This window comes from Uloborus diversus, chromosome 5 (genome assembly GCF_026930045.1).
Source record: "Uloborus diversus isolate 005 chromosome 5, Udiv.v.3.1, whole genome shotgun sequence".
NCBI lineage: Eukaryota > Metazoa > Arthropoda > Arachnida > Araneae > Uloboridae > Uloborus > Uloborus diversus.
The window spans coordinates 18,227,054-18,245,681 of NC_072735.1; the positions used below are offsets into that span (position 1 = coordinate 18,227,054).

An 18,628-nucleotide genomic window follows, 5' to 3' on the forward strand; every position below is an offset into this window, starting at 1 on the left:
CACAACACCGTAAACTCAACGTTTACACACGTATTTACTTCCAAATACGAAAACAACACAGCGAAATGCCTCGCTATAAACAGAGCTAATACACACTCAGCGCAAATTCTCAATCGAAACTAACTGTTTATCCATCGCTAACGGCTTAAATACACCGAAAGAAATCTCTCAAATATTCCACACGCTTCCAGAAATGCGTAGACCGTTTTACAACTACACTTCCATTGATAAAATCAGTGAATGAAATAAGAAAAAAAAGAATAGGGGGTTGTATACTTTAGCCATATGTTAAGGGGTTGTATATTCATTACGGGAAACTATTTACAGGTTACGTTACTACAATAATTACTATTTACAGAATTTGTAACAATATATATATATATATATATATATATATATATATATATATATATATATTTCAATACAGAAGCATAACAGAAATAGCTTACACATCTGAAATAAAATATGAAATACTTGAAGTCAACCCGCAGTAAATTGGCATCTCATAGGAGCCGTTGACGTCATAAGCGTCGTATTGCTTTACAGAGTCACAAGTCTTTTTGCCGATTTTCCAGCCGAAATCTTAATGTCGATACTTATCTCCCTTGCCGAAAGATTGCCTTCTTCTTTTCACAAAAATAAATATCCTGGATAACGTGGCAACTAAAAATGAAAATGCGGCGATATACCAGGGGTACAAGTTTTGTTTGAAAAAAAAAAAAAACATGTTATATTAGAACGAATGAAAAAAATGCTTTGTACAAAATATGCTCCGTTTCTTCTTGTGCATTTCCCCTATCTTTCGCACAATTTCTGAAGGGTACCTCAGGCAAAATCTTTCGGTTTGGCTGCGATTTATTCATCAAACTGATTTTTCACATCTTCGTACGAACCAAAACGTTGCTCAGCAAGTCTGTGACCCATTGAAACAAACAAGTGGAAATCAGAAGAAGCCTAGTCTGGTGAGTAAGCCACATGATATAGAACTTCTTGGGTGCTTCCAATGTGTAGTGAATTGATTTTACGTGCGTTGAAGGGAAGGAGCATTGAACATAAAGAAAAATGACTTTGTGTTGCCTTTTTTGGTGTTCTTGACTTTCTTTCCAATTAGGAATAGCTTCTTGGCTAACGCTCAATTGCTTGGCGTGTTTGTGAAACAACTTCGTTCAACAGTGCTTGGAATTCCCCGTCTTCGTGTTTTTTTTGGCGGTTTCTCACATTCCTTGTCTGCAATATCGAAGTCACCACTTTTAAACTGACTAAACCATACTTCTCAAGTATCTTGCAGTGGAGCATGTTTACCATGAGCTTCTAGAAATAATCGCTATGATTTATCAGTAGTTTTCTTCAAATGAAAATTAAAAAATAAATACTGTTGGACATATTGAACTTTGAGCACAACAACATAACACTATGCATACTTTTTCAATATATCACTCGTGCGCTTGTACATGACACGACAAAAGACACATAACACAACAAAATGGCCCATGGTCAAATATTTCTACCACAAACCACACTGGTGAGCAGGGCCTGATTACCGCATAGGTCTACTAGGCCTGGGCCTGGGGCCCCCTCTTCCTAAGGGGCCCCAATTTACTTAGGGAATTATGCATAGCATTACAACTATACAAAAAATACACACATTGTTGAAATAATAGCCTTCAGGGGGCCTCAAAATTATTGTGAGCCTTGGGCCTTACTTTTAGTTGGTCGGGCTCTGCTGGTGAGGTAGCCGTTTCTGAAGGCCAAATTCCATACTTGTACACATGTTAACTTAATTTAAAGTGGATTTTCATGCATACATTTTCAAATACAGCTCCTGAGAAACCCTCATTTTTTTTTTCAAATGGTTCTAAAACCTGTTAAACTAAAAACTGGAAAACAAACACCTGTGAATTTCATTACAAATTAATGTTTACGCAATAGTAAAAGGCAAAATAATTTATTACTGTTTTGAAAGTATATTTATTTTTTGATTGTGTAACAGAACGACTCAGTGAAAAAGACATAAATTTATGATAAAAATACCTTTGTAAAACGTTTCACATCATAATTTTGTTCAGCTAAATTATTCATAAAATTCCACAGGCAAGGATACGGGTTTAGTGACTACTACACGTGTCACTCACGCAACACCTGCAGCTCTCTATGGTCGCAGTCCTCATCGTGACTGGGAAAACGATGCCAAGATGCCGCCAAACGCGACAAGATGTAAAGATCTTGCCAGACAGCTCGTTGAAGACATGCCCGGAAGAGACCTTAAAGTAAGTCAAAACTGGCGAATAAATGGTCGGTTTGAATGAATTATTTACTTAATTATTTAAACTCCACCAGTCACTGTTACAACATGTTTTATAATATCTTGAAGTGTTGCGACATGTTTTGTTTTAATTAATTCATTCTTATACCTTTTTAAAAAAATAACCTATCATTATTTGTGAAATGTATTAGTCAAGCTTTTATCTCTACATAGTATAAAATGAAGTCTCCAAAAAGCGTCTGTGTGTTTGAACTCGCAAAACTCGAGAACTACCCAGTCGATTTCGCTGAAATTTCCACAGTTTGTTCCTTTAAGTCCTGAAAAGGTTTGCAGACCAGTTCGAAAAAAATTCGATGAATAGTTCTTTTTCTATTCCAACTTAGGCCCAATTTTCACTTACATTCCCGAATATGGAGGTGAAAAATTACTTGCACATAGTAATATTATACATCGTTGGAAAAAGTAGAATTTTTCGCGTTCTACGTAATTTGTTTCAACGCTCTAACTTAATTACGGCGGGAGTTATTTGTGTTTTTAGCTCGAATTTTTTTAGGCTTAGTTGAAGTTTAGGCTCTACTTATTTCTTCATCAAATCCATCAATAAAAAGTGAAGGAACTGTCCCACAGTTTTCGTTTTGACTCCCTTTGGAAAGGAGCTGCTTTTTTTACTACAGATCTAACTCGACCTAAGGTCGAAAGTTTTACCCTCTATCTCCATTCGAAAAAAAGTTACAAGCGAATTAAATGAAATTTAGAAATGTGTTCTCTATTCAAGTTTTTAACCATTTTATTTTGCGTTTCCACGGTAACGCTTTTTGAATCCATTGTTTATTTCCATCTTTTTCATTTTCAATTCTTAAACTTATTTTATTTTGTGTTTCCATGGTTACGCCTTTTAAATCCATCTTTCTCATTTTATTTTAATTTCTTAAAAGTATTTTAGTATCTGTCGTCATTGTTTGGCAGGGAAATTTTGCATGATGGTTTTTTTCTTTCATTTAATCCTGGTTATTGAATATACTTCACTTGAAACAACGGTTTTTTTTTTCAAGGTAGATCGGGCAAAGCCGGGCAACGCAGCTAGTATTTTATATATAATGAAAAGGTATTTTTTTTAAAGGTATAAGGATGAATTAATTAAAACAAAACATGTCGCAACACTTCAAGATATCATAAAACATGTTGCGACTGTCACTACCATACCTATCCTAGTGAGGGCAGTGCCGGACTAACACTCTGTTAGTTCGTGCCCTGGCACGGAGTAAAAACTTTTGAGGGGCGCAAAAATACCAAATCAAAATAAGAAAAATATCGCACCCAAGTTTCTGGAGGGAAAAAAAATGTTTTCCGAAAAAATTCCAAAAATCAAAATAATTCAATCAATAACCAAACATTTTTCAACTCGAGTAATAGATATGAAACAACGAAGGGGGTGCCGGTTAGTTTTTTCTTACAAAATTATAACAAAACATTTGATTAGTGATAGAAGAAGCATCTAAAATAAAACCCCACTCAAAACCGCTTTTTCATATCCACAAAAGCAGTCTCTATATTTCCAAAGCATCTTTTTAATACAAATTAGCGCGTTTTCTCTACAAATAAAGAAAGCCAGTCGCGAAACCTCACGGTTATATACTATTTACATAATCCTAGCCAGCATATGAAGTATGAAGTTCTGTTGTAGTTTTCAATATTGTCAAAGACTTGAATTTCATTTCAAAAGATAGAATATTGTCGGCAGCCTATTCCCCCTGTCTAACTTTTTAGGAGAAGGGGAGCCTGTCCATTTCGTTTTAGTAATGTAAAAATGAAAACCTTGTTATAAGTAGTATTAAATAAAAAAACAAATGAGTAAAAATGGCAACATATATTTTTTTTTCTGAGAAAATTTAAAAAAATAATAATAATAAATCAAATTTTACAATATTTAGGAACATCTGAGATGCTTTTAAGATGACCTAACTAAATGTCGCAAAGGTGTACATTTCAAATCTTTTTTATAGAAAAAAATAATATTTAGTAGGGGAGTGTGGGGCAAAGTAAAATGGTTAAGATGACTGAGTTTTTTCAAAACGAACGAATCGGATATTTGTTTTGAAAATTACAAAACTTAAAGAAAGAACATTGTATTTTATAGTAAAACTTGCGTTGAAACAGTATTTTTAATTTTTGGCAATAAATTAGAGTCTTCAAGAAGAAGTGAAAATTTTTCGCTTTTTTTATAGCGCAAAGTGAAAAAATCTCAATAATTGCTTAATTTCTCTTGAATCTGTTGATATTTTTTAAGAATATTATTTGCTTTCTTACCAATTAATTTTTAGCTCTAGTTTTTTTTTTTTTTTTTTAATAATAATGGGCTATTCTGGGCTATTCTACAAAAAATGTAACATTTTATCTAGCGTCTGACTACTCTACATTTTTTTGTTCCAAAAGTAATGTTTTAAAAGGGCAATAAACAAAAATGTTTTACCTTTTGTTTTTCAGTGGAATTTACCTGATATAAGTAAATGGAGTTAAAAAATTTAAGATCAATAGGGAATATCCTACAAATATCATTACACGATCTGCAGGATAAGAAATATTTTAGCTCTTGTTTTAAATCCGTCATCATATAACAAATAATGTCAAAATGTATTTTTTATATTTGTAAATGTAAATTTTAATTTTTTAAATGCATAAAACTGGAGTGGATTTTTAGTTTGCTGTTTGCTTTCGTGACACATCACTTATTTTTGCTTTGTAGGTCATTCTGGGAGGCGGCAGGAGCCAGTTTAAACCTATCACTTACCGCGATCCAAAATCAAACAAGACTGGCAACAGGTTGGATGGTCAAGATCTAATCGACTATTGGACCAAAGAGAAAGCAAACCGGAACGTTCGAGCAAAATATGTAACTAGCGCCGATGAGCTTGCTGCCGTTAATAGAGGATCTGTTGATTATCTCTTAGGTAAAAGATCTTGTATCTTTACATTTTACAACCAAATATCTTACCCATTAAACTGCTATTCTGTTGCGACTAAAGTCAAATTCCGTTACAACAAACTTCAAGTGACCACGTATTTTGTTCGTTGTAACGGAAAGATTGTTGTGATGAAAAATTTTACAGCAACCTATGTAACGTGAAATGCTTTTAGTGCCCTTCTCTGTGAACACTAATAGCTGGTAAGAGAACATCTAGTTCAAGCATAAATTAATCATTGAATAAAGACCTGCTCACCAATAATTTGGATTTTTGTAATTTTGAAATAATTACTTAAAAAGATAGATCCTTATATAGACATATTAATATCTTTTTTTAGTTTTACAATGAGGTTGTTTCCTTCAGTCAAAAGTAGTACTTTTAGTCACTGAAATTGATAGAATAAGCAAAAATAAATAAATAAATAAATAAATAAATAAATAAATAGCATGGACCCGGAAAATTCTTTTGATTTTCCCAACAGATATTTTTTAATTAACTTTTTTAAATGTCCGATTTTTCAAACAAGGCGAAGTCTGGATGACGTCATAAATGATGCTTTTTGGCGAATCTTTGTACCGCGTTTCCACGTTATGATAATCAAGAAGCGAATTAAAATGCGCTCTATGCTTGCTATCAACCATATCGTTGCCAATACACGCGAGTAAAGATGAGAATTAAATATTTTACTCTGTGAATGGCAACACAGAATGGCATTTCATCATTTGTGATGTCATCGGCAAGAAACGTAAACAAAGAAAGCGCACCAATTAAAGTAATTTTTTTAAATATCAAACTTAAACAAATTATTTATAAAATGGTCAGATCCTATGTTTTTAAGCATGCTCTTTCAGAAAAAAATACTTTTAAAATTTTGGAAAGGACCCCATTCAGCAGATTATAGATTCTATCAGGTGACTCGATAGTGAAAGTTGCCCCATTCGAGTAAATAAAGTAATTCAAGCTGGCGACGCTCCGGTGACAAAAAGAAAAATATTTCAAAATTGAATTATTGAAACGAATACACATAATGACTCATTCTTGAACCCTATGTTTACAAAGACCCTCGAGTGAAACTTTTATTGTACATTTTCACAAGCACTCAAACTGACTACAAAACAAAATTGGCCATTCATTCCCTGTCCAAGCGATTCATTATGAATATCAGATAAGTAAGAAGGAAGTTCATTTTTGCATTGGGGCGTGCTATGGTGCATACTAATTCGTAACGAATCAAAAACGGAAAGAGGCCGAGAACTATTGTACCTAATCTCTCTCTTTCTCTCTCACACACATATTTTATTGTTACGTATTACCGGAATTTATTGTTAGTATTAAGTTTTTCCCTTTGCATATACTGTTCATTTAATCAACTCCCATTTCCATATTAAAAATCAATGCATTTTTTAACGCTACTGTCCCTTAAAACCATACCACCAGGCGATGATATTCTACTGTACTGCCATGGGCAGGTGGACGGTAGTAACTGCTGAAATGAGTTTTCGAGATATTTGAAGAAATATGTGGTAAATTCAATACTGACAAGAAGAAAATGTTGGAATTAGACTTTTTTTCGTGCCTTTTTTCAGCGGAAAACAAATAAGCAAGCTTGTACAATAAAGCTAACGGACAACAAATGACAAAAAAGTTTAAAAATTAATTTGAATTTTGACATCTGGAATTCAAATTGTGTTTTTCGCAATCCCGTGTGTGTTTGTGTCTGTGTACAGACATGAGTGTGTGATTGTGTATGTGTGTATGCGTGTGTATGCGTGCGTGTGTGTGTGTATGTGTGTGCATATGTGTATGTGTGCGTGTGTGTACGTGTGTGTTGGTGTGTGTATGGATGCGTGTGTGTGTATGTATGCGTGTGTGTGTGTAGGATATGCATGCACGCAACCTGGAGACGGTTTTCGCTAGAGGAGCAGCATCGTGAGGCCGGTTGACGGTGGTGCTGCAGAGGGAGGCGGGGAGTGAGGAATAAAATCATAGAGGAATTTAAAATAGTCAAGTAAGAACAATAAGCAATGTGATTGCTCAAAAAATGAAAAATTTTCAGTTACTGCCCTTTACCTGCCCAAGACAGTATACCTCTGCGCAGCGAACGGGGAAGGGGGATAGGTTAATTGAAATTTCTCCCACGAACATTTCTATTGATCTACTTATTTATAATTTATCTATTTCTGTCTATCTGCCTAATCATCTGTATAGTTATATTATTTTTTTCTATCCATTTATCTATTGATTATATCTGTCTATTTATCCCTCTCTATCTATTTATATCTTTCTCTGTATCAATGCCTATTTATATCTCTCTGTTAATATCTATCTATCCACCTATGTCTTTGCAAGCATCTATCTATTTATGTTTCTGTTTATATCTATTTGTCTATCTATTCATGCTTACCTGTTTATTTATGTATAAATGTCTATCGATCTATTTATATCAGTATGTTTCTCTATCTATTTTTATCGATATGTCTATCTACATATCTCTTTATATTATCTTGTATATTATCTTGTATATCTAGCTGTTTATCTGCATATTATTTAAAAGTAAATAAAAATACCCTAAATGAAAAATTTCTCGTTACGCCACTGCTTCGTAAACACCTTGTTGCTCCGTGCTGACACTATGAACCATTTTATTTCGGCAACCATTAAAAAGTAAAATTATTCATTACTACCCAGAAATTCTTGAACCCACATAAAAATCCGATTATGTTTGCCAGTAGTAAACTTCCGATTATCGGGAGTTATCGGGGATCGGATTATCCGCGGTTCGTATTATCCACAGGTCATTTCACACTTTTTTTTTTTTTTTTTTCAAACTTATGATTGTGTTATTGTTTGCTTTTGGATTTTACATACATTTTTTTTTTCAATATTAGTAGATTCAATGTAGCATTGTTTTTAGTTATAATTTAAATGTATGTGTGAGTGTTATAAATATTTTTTAGCTATTGTATACATTAAGTATCGTTTTTTTACCTATTATTCAGATTATCCGCGGTTTTCGCTTATAAACAGTTACCGAGCCACTCTATTCTCCTCGGATCGGGAGTTTACTTATTGCGAAGGGGTAGAAAAAAATCCAAATTTTAGGTTGTGTCTTGAGTGTACTAAGTTATCTTTTAATGAAATGCAAAACTATACTATTATTTTTTATTGAGGTTAACAGTGTGGTTTTCTTCCATGACCATATGCTAATGGTATTATTTGTAAAATATGGACTCTAAAACAATTATGTCAAGAAAGTATTTGTACACTGAAGCAGAGTTTCTTTGTTGAATAAGAGTGAAAACGTTCAGAAACTTTGGTATAGAGTGTAAACTCAATTAATGTAATAGTATTCAAATTTTTAACAGAAAATTATAAAAACTGTTTTGACCCCAATCAATCAGTGTTATACTTTCAGGTAAACACACCGGTAGTGACCAGTGCTTCAGTAGTAGCCACTTCAAAGTTTATATTTGAAGAAAATAGGATTCCAGGTTTCCCAATGAATTGATGATGCTTTTTTGGATTCATTGGGATTGCTGGAATCTTATTTTTTCAAAAATAGACCTTGAAGTGGCCACTTCTGAAGCACCGGCCACTACCGGTCAGTTAACCTTAGATACTATTTTATTTATCTATTCAAAATTTTATCAACTAAGAGTATTTTTTTGATTTACTCTTCTGAATACTGCATGAAGAATAACTAGCAGCCGAGAATTGCAACATTCCAGTATGAGGCTGTTACAAAAAATCTTATTTCGGTTGACTTTTCAACCGAAAAGTCAACCGAACTTTGAATCTCCAACTTAATATTTTTTGAATTACTCCGCATGAAATCCAGTGTTGGCTGTTCGCAACTCCAGAGTTCGAATACGCTATCTTTCGGTGATTAACAATACTGCCGAAAAAGGTAAAACATTCCATTCCACGTGTTTTCTTTGGGATAAATTATAGACTTCATACAGTTTATGGTGTAATGTAATTTCAGAGGAATAGAAAAGAAAGCTTCCCACAAACACGATGAAAAGTTTACTGTCATTCATTAAGCTTCAAACCAAGTTATAAGTTATGGCATTTGTTTGTTTTACCTTTTCATCCGCCATTAGTCAGTGGCTGCAGCGCCCCCTGTAGTTTATTGGAGTTGCGAATAAAGGACGTTCATTTCTGAAAATACCTTTTGTACCTTTTATACCCATTACGGCATGTAACACGGTATAATCTAAAGTTTATTGTATTTGCAGGCTTATTTAACCATGAACATCTAAAATTTGAAGTGGATAAGAAAAAAGACCCGAAGGGTGAACCTTCTTTAACGATGATGACTAAAGCAGCAATTAATATGCTCCAAAAGAACAGCAAAGGATTTTTCTTGATGGTCGAAGGTACACTAATCTTAACAAGTATTTTAACCAAGATTTAATTGAATATAAATTTCATGACGTAATCAGAAAAATTTCATTTTCAAAATTCGATTTATCAAAATGAGACAACGTTTAAATTTTGTTTGTTTATGTTATCTGGAAGAATGCATATTTGCCGAAAAAGAGTGTTTTTCCAAAATTCCATTGCTCAAAATCAAGTGTTCTGATTCAGAAATGATTGCAATGTTTAAAATCTACTTTGAGGGAAAACAAAAATGAACATAAAATTTTACAATATTAATTAAAAAAAAAAAAAAACGAGCTGATGTGTGCCTCACATGACTTCCTTTTACTCCAATTTAATGTCATTTTCCCATTATTGGTAATTTTAATGTGATTCAATAGTTTTCTCTCTAAATATCACCAACAGTGGCCAAATTAAAACCAGATTTAAAAAAAAATCGCCAAATTTGTCGCCAAGTTGGCAACAAAACTTGGCGACCAAAAGACTGACGATATATTGCCAAACTGTAACACCACTTGAGTTTACATCGAAATTAACTATGATTTCCCCCCAAAAAGGGGCAAAAGATCCCTTAAAAACACCCGAATGCAATCAAAAGGAGAGGTGCACAACTAGACCCCCACTAGGAGTCTACGTATCAAATTTCAACTTTCTAGGACATACCGTTCTTGAATTATGCTACATACATACGCACATACGCATATCCGCACATACATACATACGTACATACAGACGTCACGAGAAAACTCGTAACTAACTCGTATCATCAAAATGGATATTTCGCGTGTCTATACGTTCTTAGGCACTTATCCACGTGTGGTCGAATCGAAAAATAAAAAACTCAACATTCATTCGGGGGTGAGCAAAATGGAAATTAAGGTCGGTTTTTGAGTGAAAATTTTTTTGCTAATACAATACTTCTTTTTTTGTAAAAGGAAGTAAAAATGAAAATTGCCCCGCCGACTCCTCTTTTCTCAACGACGGACCTAAAAACAAATTTTCTTCCGAATTGCGCAGCACCAACTTGCAATTGTTTTGAATTTCTAATACTCGCAAGTTTATCGTCTGCGATTTTTCTTTTCCTTTAGTTTAAATTATTTTGATATCGTTAAAGCCCCGAATCGTAGAATAAGTAACGACACGTCCACCATCTTTTGCTAAACGATGTTTTCTTCCTATGTCTGCTATGGTGAAGTGGCGTGTTTTGCTTTTTGATTGTGGTTTTTTATTAACTCCATGTCGATCCGCAATCGAGAAGCACACAATCAAGAACCAAAACACGCAGCTTCATCATAGCAGGCAAAGGAAGAAAGCGGTATTTAGCCCCAAGATGGCGGACGTGTCGCTACCTACAGCCCTGGTTTCCTAGCAGCGAAGTCGCCGATCTTCGGCGTCGCTCCTCGCCGTGACGCTGAAATCAAAGTCAAGCCTTGGTTTCCTAGGAGCGAACACGCCGATCGTCGGCGTCGCTCCTCGCCGAGGCGAAAACGTGATTCTTCTGCGCATGCACGCCCGAGCTAAATCGACGTCGTGAATGACCACGCCGGAATCCACTTGACTTTGACTTCAGCGTCACGGCGAGGAGCGACGTCGAAGATCGGCGACTTCGCTTCTAGGAAACCCGGGTTTTAGCTACGATCTAGGGCTTTAGATTTCGTATGATAAAGTCACGAAACGTAATTTTTAGTGGAGGGTTGCTGTAGGATATAACGGATGGATGTTTTCCACTACGAAAAACTTTTCATAAAATTTCCTGGTAAATTAGATGGTAGCTCATAAAGTATTTATTTCAGCATTTTTAGCAAGTCCTGATTAAAAAGTTCTGGTAAAATTCGTAACATGGTTGCATTTTTTTAATCGTCAATAAACAGATTATTTACGAGTTATAAAATTTCGAAGATTATAACTACAATACTTTGAAGAATAAATTAATTTATCTCAAGCTGGGCACTTGCTGCAGTTTTAGTCATTTGCCTTATGAGAAAGTATTTTTCTAATAGTTTTTAAACTGAAAGTTCAATTTTGTCTTAATTTCTCTCTTTTTCCTACTACTTACCAAAAATAACCGTCAGTGTTTCTTTTAATAGGTAAACATATTGATATCCCTCCCCTAATGTACGGCAAAGTATGAATGTCAGAATATCAGCGAAAGTTTTCAGAAAATTACTGTTATTTGTTTATCTATATTATTTTACCTAAGAGAGTCACATATAATATGACATTGAAAACTTCGGACTTAACTGCGATACCTGAGGAGCAAAAACGGAAGGATATCAATTGATTCCGTCATGTTGAGTAATAAAGTTTGGGTTCAAACGGAAGATCAAAACACTTTGGAAATTTTCCTACGAGTTTGGCTACGTCATAGTTGATAACTGCCGGAAGTAGTTGAAAAAGCGTCCTTTATGAATGAGTGTTATGTTTTTTTTTTTCCTTTCTTTCTTTTTTTTTTTTTTTTTTTACATTTTCAGTAGATAGTTTTATTGTCAGTAAAATGAATTTTTAAATTTGAACATTAAAATTTTTTTATTTATTTATTTATTTATTTTTTATTTTGGTCTTTTTTTGCAGTTGTTTTACTTATTATTTGATCCTACGTGATGAACTATGATGTTCATTTAGAATTATTCGATGTCTCAATAAATGTTTAAAAAAAACATGTAAAGCTAATACATTCAAATAACAGAATTTTTTTAATCAAATATATAAGTCGCTCGAGCATACTTTAACATTGTACTACATTAAAATTTTTTTTTCTTTTAATTTTAAATCCGTATGTTTGTACTAGATTTTCAAACGTTATATTTGAGATTAATTTAAAGATCAAAACATATACTTTTTAAAGGTTTAGTTTGGTCTTGCTTTCATCTGGATCTTATCACTAACTGCATTTTTCTGCAGTGTGATTTTTAACTTTTCTTACTTTTCCTTCGTTTCTTTTTCTTTCTTTTTTTTTTTCTATTTTTCTTTTCTTTTCGTTGCTTTTTTTCCATTTTTTAAATTAACGAATCAATAAAACAAATCAAATTGATCTGTTTACTGAGGCAAACACCAAAACTAACAGACGTTGGACATTCTACGTTAGTTTATTGATCATTTTAGCAATAGAAAATCGCCCGTCAAGGTACGACGGCTGAAAATTGCTTCTACACTTGAACGAAGCAATTGCCTGTTTGGTGATATTTTGATAGTTGAAATTTTAACCCTAACCCCAGTGGATTAACCCTAAACTCCAGTAGATAGCGTTCACTGTTGACCACTTTTTCGTTTCTTTATTCTCCTAAAATGACAATCTTACCAGTAAAACAGTTAAGATACCGGATCCGGTTTAGCCTTGTCAAACTAAAGCATTTCCCTGCATGTCAAGCATTGCCAGAAAATATATTATTAAATTATCAAGCCGTGGCGCGAGTTTCATTGCTGGTGACGTCAGCGGTACTCGATCAGTGAATTATATATATATATATATATATATATATATATATATATATATATATATATATATATATATATATATATATATATATATACTAGCTGCATTGCCCGGCATTGCCCGGTCTACCTTGAAAAAAACCATTGCGTCAAGTGAAGTATCTTCAATAACCAGGATTAAATGAAAGAAAAAAAACCATCATGCAAAATTTTCTCGCCAAACAATGACGACAGATACTAAAATACTTTTATGAAATTAAAAGAAATGAGAAAGATGGATTTAAAGGGCGTAACCATGGAAACACAAAATAAAATAAGTTTAAGAATTGAAAATGAGAAAGATGAAAATAAACAATGGATTCAAAAAGCGTTACCGTAGAAACGCAAAATAAAATGGTTGAAAACTTGAAAAGACAACAGATTTTTGAACTTCATTAATTCGCTTGTAACTTTTTTTCTAATGGAGATAGAGGGTTAAACTTTCGACTTTACGTCGAGTTAGATCTGGAGTAAAAAAAAGCAGTTCTCTCCAATGCTGTCAAAAAGAAGAAAAAAAAACTGTGGGACAACTCCTTCAGTTTTTATTGAGGATTTAATGTAGAAATTAGTGTATACATTTCAGCTTAGCCTAAAAAGATTCGAGCTAAAAACGTAAAAAACTCCCACTGCAATTAAGTTAGAGCATTGGAACACATAGCGTAGAACGCGGAAAATTCTTCCCTTTCCAACAATGTATAATATTACTATTTGCGAGTATTTTTTCACCCCCATATTCGGGAATTTATGTGAAAATAGGGCCTCAATTGGGATAAAAAAAAGAACTATTCATTGAATTGTTTTTGAACTGGTCTGCAAACCTTCTCAAGACTTAAAGGAACAAACTGTGAAAATTTCACCGAAATCGGCCGGGTAGTTCTCGAGTTTTGCGAGTTCAAACACACAGACGCTTTTTAGAGACTTCATTTTATACTATATATATATATATATATATATATATATATATATATATATATATATATATATATATATATATGTGTGTGTGTGTGTGTGTGTGTGTGTGTGTGTATGTGTGTGTGAGGATTTGTCTTGATTCATTTTTGCTACAAATGCACCATTTTCGCAGGTGGAAGGATCGACCACGCTCACCACAGCAACAACGCCATCCGGGCGCTCTCAGAAACAGTTTCGATGGCCGAGGCCGTGCAAGCTGCCGTCAACATGACATCCTCGCGGGACACACTGATCGTCGTGACGGCAGATCACTCCCACGTGCTGACAGTCAACGGCTATCCCAAGCGCGGGAACCCCATCCTGGGAATCGCCGGCACGTCAGAAAAAGACAACAAAACTTACACGACACTGATGTACACGAACGGGCCGTCCTATCATATGGTTGACGGTCAGAGAAGAAATCTCAACGGTACAAATACTGGTGCGTAATTATATTTTTTACTTTATTCTTTATTTTATTGACTGATTTATTTATTTGCAATATAGTTGAACGCATAGTAAGAGATTGTGGTGCAAAGTGAGATCACTTTTTTTTTCAGTATGAATAAATTGAAATTTTGTTCTAAAATTTATGGTTCATAGAGAACGAACAATACATTTTTTATAAAACTTGCATTGAAACATTATTCTTAATTTTTGGCAGTAACTTTGTACATCCAAAACAAGAAGTTCTGTCTAGAGCTATACGAGCCTACTTTCCCGTATACCCATACTACTTTCTAGTACCTGATCAATATTCTCAAAAATAGCTAAAATCGCAAATTGCTTCAGACATATTTTTTAAGTATTTTAAGCTAACTTCTAGGAATAAAATATTCCTCACTCATCTAAAAAAAAAATTAGATGCGTAAAAAATAAATAAATAAATAAATAGAATTTAAAAAAACGAACAAATAAAATAGCAGCACCTTTTAAACAAAGTAGCTAATACACTTTTTTCCATTAAAAAAATCTTTAACAGCTTTCAAAACAAAAAAAATAATTAAAATTAATAAGTTCATTAAAATAAATACAAACATCATATCAAAAAAAATCGTTTCTTTTTCCACTGTTGCCAAAAATAACTTTTAAATGAATTAATGCACTTACCAAAATAAATAAAAACAATAAAAAAAATTAATTTGAATTTTTGGCTTCTTGAATTCAAATTATGTTTTTCGCAATCACGAGCGTGTGTGTTTGGGTAGGCGCATGTGCGTGGGTGCGTAAGTGTATGTATGCATGTGTGTGAGTGAGTGTTGTGTACGTGCGTGTGCGTGTAGGTGTTCGTGTGTGTGTGTGTGTGTGTGTAGGCGTTCGTGTGTGTGTGTGTGTGTAGGCGTTCGTGTGTGTGGGACATGGACGCCACCGGCCAGCAAAAGTGGATTTCGGGGGACAGTGCTCAGGACCAGCCGCGCCGCCGCCGGTGGACGGTGGTGCTGCAGGCCTGGTCCAAGCTGAAAAAGGAACCGTAACGCCAAAAACGGTCAAGTGAGAACAATAAGCAATCGTGATTGCTCAAAAATGTCAACTTATTGGAAATACTTTTTATTGTCCAAAAAAAAAAAATCGTCTGCGCATATCTATATGTAGAAACATAAATGACTTCGAGTTTATTCCCCGAAAACTAAATTTGCAACTCCAACAAACTATAGGGAGCGCTGCAGCCACTGTCTATGGCCGATAAAAAAACTAAAACAAACGCACGCTGTAACATATAAATTGCTTCTAAACTTAGGAAATGATAGATATTTTTGTTCGCATGTATGATTTTTTGTTCTTTATTCACTTGAAAAGATTTTTCAAAGTCTTTTGGTTTTTCTGACCCATGTAGAAAGAGATTAGAAATCAAAAAGTATTACGAAAGTAAAAAATTATGCAGAACACACAGTAAGTTGTTTTGAAGCAGCCATTCTCACGATGTTGAATTCGGTTCGAACGGCATTTTTATTTTTTACCGTTTTTTCTATTAGTACATTAAGTTCAGTTTCGTGACATTTCCGGCATTTGTTGACATTTTTGTCACATAGTGCACATACGTGACAGACTGTCAAGAGTAACGTTTAACACTAGATAATTTATTTCTATGACTGTATGATTGGATATTAAAAGAAATCATCATGCATTTAATTCATTCGTCATGGAAATGATTTAACTGATATGCGAAATCTTGTCAAGATACATTATTCTTTCACACAATTTTAAAACCATAACCCTATAAACAGATTTTTGGCGAATTTTTATTTTTTATTGTTCAAATTCTTAATGTTCTTTCTGGATTTTTCAATCTGTTCTGCGATAAATATTTTCAAGAAAATTTATTTGCAAACTGTCTATTTCAGTAGGATACTGTAGTAACGAAGGTTATTTAAATCATTTATGTGGAACTAGGTTAAGGAAAAGTGTCCAGTCAATGTTGTTAAGTTCGTTTTTTTTTCATCGAATTGAAAAACTGATATTTATTCAAATTCACTCAGAACAAGATAAATAAAATGTGTACTCACAGTTTATATCAGATATTTTTGATGTTACGCTGTTGCGGATGACGATTCCAAATGATGAATTACGCAAATAAATACTTTAGCGTGAAAATAAAAAAAAAGTCAAATCAACAATAATTATTTCGCAGTTAAAACCATAGCTGCGGAATCGGAGTCGGAGTCAATCTCATTTTGAGATAAAGGAGTCGGAATCGAATATCCGAGAACCGGACTCAGTCATTTGTCCTCCGTGTATAAATTTTTGCCAAAGCTATGAAGTCAGAGTCGAAGTCGGGGAGTCGGAGTCCGATTAATTGTCGAGCACAGGAGTCGGAGTCGGAGTCAGGTGCCCCTAAATTCTCGGAGTCGGAGTCTGGAGTTTGGCGTCAAGAGCTATTTCCAACAAAATTTGTTTGAAGTAAATCCGCCTTCAAGTACGGAATCTACACTGACTTTCAGTTTCCCCGTAGGCGCTAATATTAAGGGATTTGAATTGTTCAAAATTGAACGGAAAATTGTTCAAATCAAAAAGATATTTTATATACAAGTTTTTTATCAAAAGCTTTTTCCTACAAAGTTTGTTTGAAGCAAATTCGCCTCACAGTTCGGAATTGCCTTCAATTTCCCCGTAGGCGCTAATGTTAAGTTTTTTTGAACTGTTCAAAATTGAACAAAAAATAGTTCAAATCAAAAAGTGAAATATGGGATTGAGGTGACCTCGCTGAGATCTTTCGAACCAAAAAAAGTTTGTTCGAATCGGACTATTCATTCAAAAGTTATTAGGGGGACAGACAGACCGACGGACCGACAGACCGACAGACATTTTTTTTCCCATCTCAATACCCTACTTTCCAATTTTTAATTTTTCGATATTTATTTAATTATTTTATTTTTGACTTTTTTTTGTTTTTCGCGATATTTTTAAGATGCATTAAGCCTTCTTTCATGCTTTTTTCTTTTTCTGACTTTTACTGGGAAAGTAGGCTAAAAAGGGAGGGAAAGTTTTCATTTTTTTTTTCCATGGGACAAAGTAAAAAATGATTTTTTTTTTTTTCGAATGAAACACTTTTTATTTGATTATTAAAGATATTTTTGATCAAATGAATGAGTAAATGAAAAAATGAATGAATAAATAAAGAGAAAAGGGAAAAAAAAATAATTGCCCAAGTAATGTATGAGAAAAAATAAATGAGTGAATAATAAATGAGAAAGAATTAATAAATAATGAGCAAGTGATTTAATAAAGGATTGAATAAATAGACGAAATGAGCTAGTTGCCGAATGAAATTTCAATTTTACCGAACGATAAAATAAGTACATAAATAACGTACATACATACATAACATCTAATGAGAAAAAATATCAGGCATCATTAAAAAGTATTTAAAAAAAAAATTAAAAGGGGAAAAAAAATCTCAATGTTGCAATATTATCTCCCAATATGTTGCAATATGAACCCCCCCCCCCCCCCCCCGAATGAACTATGTGCTCCTAAAATATTTATCGCCAGTAACCTTTTGTTAATATCATGGCACTACAATATGTACGTAATATCCGCTTTTTGAATTGGTCCGGAGAAGCCAACCAAAAAAATGTCTTTTCCTCAGGAAAAATCAAATATTTTTCTGATGTTCTAAAGTCCCATGAAACGGTATCTTTTGGCAAGACTCAGGAAAATTTCCAATGTTATCTTTTTCTAAATTAAGGAAAAGTCTTTCGTTGGCTTTATCCAAATAGTCTACATGTATACTAATTTATTGCATTATCTCCTAGGTTCAAGAAGTTTCTTCCAAGATGTAGCGATCCCGTTACCAGACGAAACCCACGGTGGAGAAGACGTTCCAATATACGCAACAGGTCCCATGGCTCATCTATTCAGAGGTGTTGTCGAACAGAATTACGTCGCACATGTCATGGCATACGCCGCTTGCATTGGAAGGAACAAAGAACACTGTCAACGCGTTGGAGAGCGGCTACCACTAGTAGAAGTAAACAACGGAATATTGTTGAAATCAGGGTGTTCTTGGATTATTCTTCTGGCTTTCCATGTGATTCTTAGCAGGTGGCTTTGTTCCAGGCAGTAGTTAAAAGAATTATCATCATCATTTGTTTCTGTT

General features: G+C 33.9%; 1 protein-coding gene across 1 annotated transcript in view; it reads left to right on the top strand.

The window, feature by feature from the left end:
• LOC129222470 (alkaline phosphatase, tissue-nonspecific isozyme-like) overlaps positions 1 to 18,628 on the top strand; it is a 41,176-nt gene that overhangs the window by 22,034 nt on the left and 514 nt on the right. Inside the window, exons 4-8 of the mRNA XM_054856984.1 lie at positions 2,092 to 2,267; positions 5,007 to 5,211; positions 9,465 to 9,605; positions 14,165 to 14,473; positions 18,285 to 18,499. Of these exons, the coding sequence (XP_054712959.1) occupies positions 2,092 to 2,267; positions 5,007 to 5,211; positions 9,465 to 9,605; positions 14,165 to 14,473; positions 18,285 to 18,499 (1,046 nt within the window). The remainder of the gene's footprint in view (positions 1 to 2,091; positions 2,268 to 5,006; positions 5,212 to 9,464; positions 9,606 to 14,164; positions 14,474 to 18,284; positions 18,500 to 18,628) is intronic.